Source organism: Sinocyclocheilus rhinocerous, unplaced genomic scaffold (assembly GCF_001515625.1).
Source record: "Sinocyclocheilus rhinocerous isolate Xijiao unplaced genomic scaffold, SAMN03320098_v1.1 scaffold70, whole genome shotgun sequence".
NCBI classification, from domain to species: domain Eukaryota; kingdom Metazoa; phylum Chordata; class Actinopteri; order Cypriniformes; family Cyprinidae; genus Sinocyclocheilus; species Sinocyclocheilus rhinocerous.
The window spans coordinates 83,694-91,014 of NW_015624555.1; the positions used below are offsets into that span (position 1 = coordinate 83,694).

The following is a 7,321-nucleotide window of genomic DNA, read 5'->3' on the forward strand; positions in this document are numbered from 1 at the left end:
AGTATGTGGAAAATAATGTGTTTTTAACCTTAAACCGCATAAACACATTTCATAACACCAAATACACAAAATACTGTTCTTTTTAGCAGCATCATATGACCCCTTTAATTTGCTGGTGTTTTTTTCTATTTGCATGTGTTTTTCTTTTTCTTTTTTCTTTTCCATTTGCAGTACGTTGAGCTCTCTCGGACACCGTAGTTTGGACTCTTATTTTGACGGCACCCATTCACTGCCGATGATCCATTGGTGAGCAAGTGATGTAATGCTACATTTCTCCCAATGAGGAAATAAATTCACCTCTATCTTGGATGGCCTGAGAGTTTTCACTTTTGAGTGAACTATTAATTTAGGTATGCTCAAAAAAATATGTATTTATTAAAAATGTTGAGAAAATTCTAGTATTACATAAATGAACTAGACAAATGTAAATTAAGTTGAAAACCTAACTTTAGGGTATTGTGAAACAGGACAGTAAATTGGCAGTTAAAAATTGTAAAACAGAACAAAACAAAACAATTAGGATTATAAATTATATTTGTTAGCTTTATAAAATATTAGCTTTTTCACTACTTAAGTAGATAATTTAGCATTTTATCTTTGTGTGTATTTTTAATTCTTTATGGTTGTTAATCGCTGTTATTTATTGTGTTGTAAAAAGTATAATGTTATTGATCACTGAAAAAAAAACTAGTAACGGGAAGGAGAATTCATTCATTCATTCATTCATTTAAATAGTTTAGTTTATTTAAATAGAATAGATCATATTTTTAGGTATATATTTTTAGGGGAAAAATACATAACAGGCCAGGCCACATTAATTCCTAAAAAATGCTTGCAGAAGAAGTGAAGCCGATGATTGTCACGTGACGGGGGCGTGCCCTCTCGAGTGAAGGGAAGCGGGCCCGTGTCACGTGACGGGGGAAATTGGGAGGTTCTTGTGTTTACATCGATGCATTCAACAGCGGCTGCTGCAGAGCGTCTACACATCAATGTTTTGCTTTCATTTCTTTAAAAACGAGCACGATCATCGGTGCGCACGGTAGTTCCGAGTCCGTTCGAGCATAACGCTGCTGTGTGATAAAGGGAGCGTGCGTCTGCTGCAGCTGTGATCAGTTGTGTATTAGATTACTGGCGTCATGGACGAGCTCGCGGTGGAAGTGCGAGGAGCGAGCGGAGCTTTCTACAAGGTGGGCTTCAGATCTCGTGCTGTATGCCTCCTGTGTGAGTGTCTAACTCACCTGATGATGAAAATAGTGTTTGGAAAATATGATTCAGTCCGTCGTGAACGCAGATCTCAATGCACGATAGTGCAGTAACGTTAGGCCCAGTCTGCCTGTAACACAAGGCCTCTTCGACGTGTGTTTGTATGAACAGGCTTTAAAGATTCATCGCAATAATCTGATGTCGCGCATATTATTAATGCATATCAGCTGTTTTGACACCTGAGTGTGTCAGTGTGCTGGCTCGGTTCTGTTTGGATGTGTGTATTGTACACTGAGTCCTCCACTAATTGATGTTAATGTATTTCATTATACAGCATGAAGATATCTTTATGGCTCTAGACTTTTAATAAATGACAATGCAAATGGTATTAATAGTAATTGATCCGTTTCTTGAATCTGAATGATTTCAAATGCAATCATCCATATGTTCAGGGCAATGAAGTTATGATATATATTGCAGCTAATAATAAATCAACCATGTGTCCATGTTCATGGCAAATCTGGGAATATCAGGGGATTTTAAAATGCTTGTTTCCACACCTGGAAAAAGTCACTGAAATGAATACAATACTGACAAGTCACTTAAAAAAAAAACTGGAAATGTATTTTGTTCTATTTAACACTGTTTTTCTAGTTATGATCCACTCAAATAATAATAATAATTATCAATTATACTTAGCCTGTATTTATAGACAGCTAAAATAATGTTAAAGTCAAGTAAATTAATTGTTTATACTATAATATTATATATTATTACATCATTGTTATGTTATTTTGCAATTTTATTATAAATGTTATAATTCTGTTAGTATCATTCACCTTTGACTAAGTTGTTGGACATTATAGGCACCTGTGATGCCCCAAAATGTCCATTATTAAATGCTCTTTATGAATACCTCATTATTTCTTACAGGCTCTTGTTAAGGATGTTCATGAGAGTACAGTCACAGTGTCTTTTGAAAACAAGTGAGTACCAAAACAGATATATTGTGAGGACAAAATAGTCTCACAATCAGATTTACATGGTTTGTTTTGTCTTCAATATTAATGTATGCTTGTTATAAGTTAATATATAACTTAATGAATTCTGAAGGTGATACTCTATTGGTTCCTTATGCAATTATGCAAAGAAAAACCTAAAATGTCAAAAAAAAAAGGTTTCCATATTTTATCGCTTTGCAGTTGGCAGCCAGAACGACAGATTCCTTTCCATGATGTCCGGTTTCCACCTCCAACCGGCTTTCAGAAAGAGATAAACGAGAGTGATGAAGTGGAGGTATGTGCTATCAAATATTGCAAAACATGGAGAAAGCTCTTTAAACATTAAACAACTATTACACAAATGCACAGAAGTTTTGAACTCTTTTTGTGAATTTACCACATTAACCTGTGTCTTCCACAGGTTTACTCAAGGGCCAATGATAAAGAGCCCTGTGGATGGTGGCTAGCCAAAGTTCGCATGGTGAAAGGAGAGGTAAGCAATTTTGTGACCAGATTCCCTTCTATAGAAGTAGAAGATGGACAGATAAGTACAAGCAAAGTATGTAACATAAACATGGTCATTAAAATTATGAAACAAAATTCAAGGGCCCTCCTGACTTCTATACACTTGCATGTAGGGCTGCACGATTAATCGAATGCGATCGTCATGCGCATTTTGTTAGTAAAGCCGGTTATGTATGCTGATTATGTATTGTGTTGTAACTATATTCTGTTTCTCTGTCCTGCACTTATAGTTTTATGTGATAGAATACGCAGCCTGTGATGCAACGCTAAATGAAATCGTCACATTAGAGAGGCTACGACCTGTGAACCCCAACAAAGCCGCGTCAAAGAACACCTTTCTCAAAATCAGACTAGATGTTCCTGAAGACTTAAGACAGATGTAAGACGTTTAAGTAGATTATTTGTTTAGCTTTCAAACTTCAAACTGGGATGCTGTTGTACAAATGTGTGCCTTAACCAGGGTTTTTTTTTTTGATAGGTGTGCGAAAGACTCTGCCCATAAAGACTTCAAAAAAGCGATCGGAGCGTTTAACGTCACTTATGACTCAGAAGAAAAGCAGTTGGTTGTTTTGGTAATATGCAGTGTTTCAAATCAATTTAAGGATTTCTGATTTCACATTTTTAAGTTGCATTAAGTTGATTCTTTTCTCTTTATTTCAGTCTGTTAATGAAGTTACAGCAAAGCGAATAGCCATGTTGAGTGACATGCACTTCAGGAGTCTGCGCACAAAGCTGACGCTGATACTGAGGAATGAGGAAGCAACCCGACAGCTGGAGGTACTGCCTGACGTTTAGTGTCAGGTTCTCCCAGCTCACTTACACTCACTCATAATGCTTACAAAACAGTCATATGTCAAGTCCAAAATGTATATTTTATGCAAAATATATATACATTTTATTTTGCAATAGTTTAATGATATTTTATTGCTGTAATATAACTGACTCAAGAAAGGCTGATAGTGTTATCATAAATTCCTTGGTGTATTACCATTAGAATATCCTGCAGCATATCACTGGGCACAAATGCATGGAGTATCAGAAGAGACAGTCTATATTTAACAGGTGTAAAAGGGTATTACATGCATATGCACAGCTGTGATGGTCCATATCCCTGCTTTGGCATAATATGATACTCTGTTGATATGCAGAGCTATATTTACCGATGCATAAGCTGCATATAGGTATTGTTTTAGCTTTTGAAGTGTGAAAGCTTTAAAGATTGTTACTAAATATTGTGTTCAGAATGTTGTGGTGAAATTATAGGCACTTGAGATGTTTGTGTGGGGGTCAAAGACGAAAAGGCGTTTTCAAGCATGAAATCAATAAAAGTTTAATACCGCTTTTCTTTTTTTTATGAAATGTGGTATGATCACTTATTGTATATATTTTAATAAGTACAGGTCAGAATAAGTATGTTGTTTCATTTTTACGTAAATATATCTGTTGTGCTAAATGATGAGTGAACATGATTTCACCCATATTTTGACATTTTATTTTCCAAAACGTTATTTGAAATATTAAAGCATACACTGTACGTGCATTTAATATGCTTTCTGTGTATATAAATAAAATCACTTTTGTAAATATAATTTGATGCAGTCACCAAAATGGGACGTCTCGTCTTTGACCCGTGTGTGTCTTTATATTTATTTTTGCTCAGTGAATTTTGGGATAAAGTTAACAAATGTCTAATGTTTTCTTTTTTTTTTTTTTTTGGTTTTATCATTGACTTCCGTTTTATTGAATACACTTGAAGTCCATAAACAAAACTGCTGTATTAATGCAGTTACACAGCAGTTAAATATATTTCATTTGGAGAATATGCTTTGCAAATATGTGCGCTAAACGGTGCTGGATAATGTATTTACATTACTTGTGCAGCTGGACTAAAAAGACTTTGCCTTGTAGTGTACTCTGCTGATGGCTTTTGAACTCATTTTTATGCGGAGAGCACTCTTGTGTGTCAGGCAGCGCAGCAATTTCACAAGTAGAGATGTGCTCAAAAATCTAATGATGTACAAGCATCCTCCTTATCAGCCAAAACCGAACTGATTAACCATGAAAATAAATGGTTTGAATTGCAAAGATTAAACATAACATAGCATCATCAAGTACAATAAGCATTAAAATAAGCATAAAAAATATTTGTTTGCCCCTTTAATAAGTTAAAGGGATAGTTCACCCAAAAATGAAATTCTGTCATTAATTACGCACCCTCATGTCGTTCCAAACCCGTAAGACCTCTGTTCTTCTTCGGAACACAAATTAAGATATTTTTTGATGGAATCTGAGAGCTCTCTGGTCCTGCCATAGACAGCAATGTAATTACTACGATCAAGGTGCAGAAACGTAGCAAGGAGATTAGTAAAATAATCCATGTGACATCAGGGGTTCAACCGTAATATTACGAAGCTACGAGAATACTTTCTGTGTGCAAAAGAAAGAAAAAAAAAAGACTTAAACAATTTGTCTCCGAGGAGTCACCCTAGCGCCATTTTGGAGAGTATCCACTGAACGCAAACAGCGTATGTTGTTCTGTGTCAGCTGCGTCACGCGGATACGTTTTCTACATTGTTTGTGCTTTGATTTGAACGAAAACAACGTATCCGTGTGGTAGCTTCCCGGTTTTCATCCAAAATATCTTAAATTGTGTTCCGAAGACGAACGAAGCTTTTAGGGGTTTGGAACGACATGGGGGTAAGTGATTAATGACAACATTTTCATTTTGGGGTTTCCCGTTAATGACAGAATTGTCATTTTTGTGTGAACTAACCCTTTAATATGTGCATTGATATGAACCCTAGGCTAATGAAAAAGTAATATTAGAATAATAAAAACAAACAAAGTGTATATCAGAACACTGGTAAGATTAAAATTGGCCTTTTTTTCCCTCCAGAGTTCTCGGCAACTTGCTTCAAGGTTCCATGAGCAATTTGTGGTGCGGGATGACCTCATGGGATTGGCCATAGGCACCCATGGGGCGAATATCCAGCAGGCCAGAAAGATTCCTGGGGTCACCACCATAGATCTCGATGAAGAGACCTGCACGTTTCACATCTATGGAGAGGTAACCGCTTTATTGGTGACTTTCTGGTATGGGTAAACACAATTACATGCGATTGCTATTAGAATATGTGAGCCCAAAACACAGATATCTGAGATGGTTTGACGTTTGTGATGGATTTCGTTTGAATTCCAGGACCAGGAGGCTGTACGGAAGGCCAGAAGCTACCTGGAATTTTCTGAAGATGTTATCAAAGTTCCTAAGAATTTAGTCGGTGAGGACAAATGAAATGAACCGCTTTCTCCTTCACGGACTGGACCTGCTGTCCTGCACCATGATGGTTAAATGGCAATCATTAAATTCTTTTCTACCCTGTCCTGCAGGAAAAGTCATTGGCAAGAGTGGGAAGCTGATTCAAGAGGTTGTGGATAAATCGGGAGTTGTCAGAGTTCGAGTGGAACCGGAAAATGACAAAAAGCCTGCTCCATTAGAGGAGGTCAGTGAGTGGGTTGCTGAACACACTTTTTTTTTTATTTATGGGTGGCAAAAGTGATGATGCTGAGAAAATACATTAAATCGTAATTGGTGTTTACTTTGTTATAGCTGACAAATCAATTTTAGGAATACTTATGTTAGAGAATATTCCAATGCCAGCAACATAAAATTTAACAATTTATATATATATATATATAATTAGACACAATATTGTCTGATTTTGCAAAATTGTGTAAACGAAAAAATTACCTATAAAGCCACGGAAGAACTGTTGTGCATCTCCTAAAAAAGCACAGTGGGTGTTTGACTTGAGACAGCACTGCACAGACCGTTCTGTGCATTACATTAAAGTACCACAAGAGCGATTAGAGCAATTTTGAAATTTGTGTTAAAGCAGTGTTGCTGTTGTAAAGTTAAACAGCTACAGTAGTGTTTCTGAGTTTTAAAGCATGTTTGATTTTTTTTTTTTCCTTAGTCCGTATTTACAGCAATTTCACTATCCACTTGGTTCACGTAGATGTTCACACACTGCCAGAGCTGTGTTAGATCACCATGCTGCTTTTGTGGGGGTGGGTAGGGGTGTTAAATAAAAATGTGTTTTTGGTCAACTCACTTGTTTCATTTCAATAGGTTTTTAACATTTTAAAAGCTCTTCATTCCAAAGATACTACAGGCTAGTCATTGTATTCAGTAGGCGTAATGCATTGTAAGTTGCTTCAGAGGCATAAGGTATTGCAAGTATTACATACAACAATAATAAAACGGTGCATTGACATAAAAAAGGAAATTTACTTTTGGTACTTAAGTACTTTTAAAAGCAAGTACTTCTGTACTTAAGTCTTTAAGTCATGCACGATCATGATTTTTCATAGCCGATTCCGATACCGATTTTTTACAAGCAAACTGGCCGATTCTGATACCGATTTCCGATTTTTTTTTTTTCTATCAAGCAACAAACAAGAAAGAATAAAAGTACACATAAACAAGATGTTTATTTGGTATTTAACAGGCTAAACTGGGTTTTGGCTATTGAAAACAACAACTGTAACCATCTGAAATTAACAGCAGTAACTGCGCAGTAAGTAAGCTGGCT

The 7,321-nt window shown here is 36.1% G+C and overlaps 1 protein-coding gene across 2 annotated transcripts in view; it reads left to right on the top strand.

The window, feature by feature from the left end:
* The first annotated feature begins 940 nt into the window (after positions 1 to 940).
* Positions 941 to 7,321, top strand: part of fmr1 (fragile X messenger ribonucleoprotein 1) — a 16,997-nt gene continuing 10,616 nt past the window's right edge. For both annotated transcript variants that reach the window (XM_016555355.1, XM_016555364.1), the window contains exons 1-10: positions 941 to 1,187; positions 2,137 to 2,189; positions 2,406 to 2,499; positions 2,626 to 2,697; positions 2,960 to 3,108; positions 3,208 to 3,301; positions 3,390 to 3,506; positions 5,626 to 5,796; positions 5,929 to 6,007; positions 6,117 to 6,229. In XM_016555355.1, coding sequence (XP_016410841.1) covers positions 1,137 to 1,187; positions 2,137 to 2,189; positions 2,406 to 2,499; positions 2,626 to 2,697; positions 2,960 to 3,108; positions 3,208 to 3,301; positions 3,390 to 3,506; positions 5,626 to 5,796; positions 5,929 to 6,007; positions 6,117 to 6,229 — 993 coding nt within the window. In that variant the 5' untranslated portion in view covers positions 941 to 1,136. The remainder of the gene's footprint in view (positions 1,188 to 2,136; positions 2,190 to 2,405; positions 2,500 to 2,625; positions 2,698 to 2,959; positions 3,109 to 3,207; positions 3,302 to 3,389; positions 3,507 to 5,625; positions 5,797 to 5,928; positions 6,008 to 6,116; positions 6,230 to 7,321) is intronic.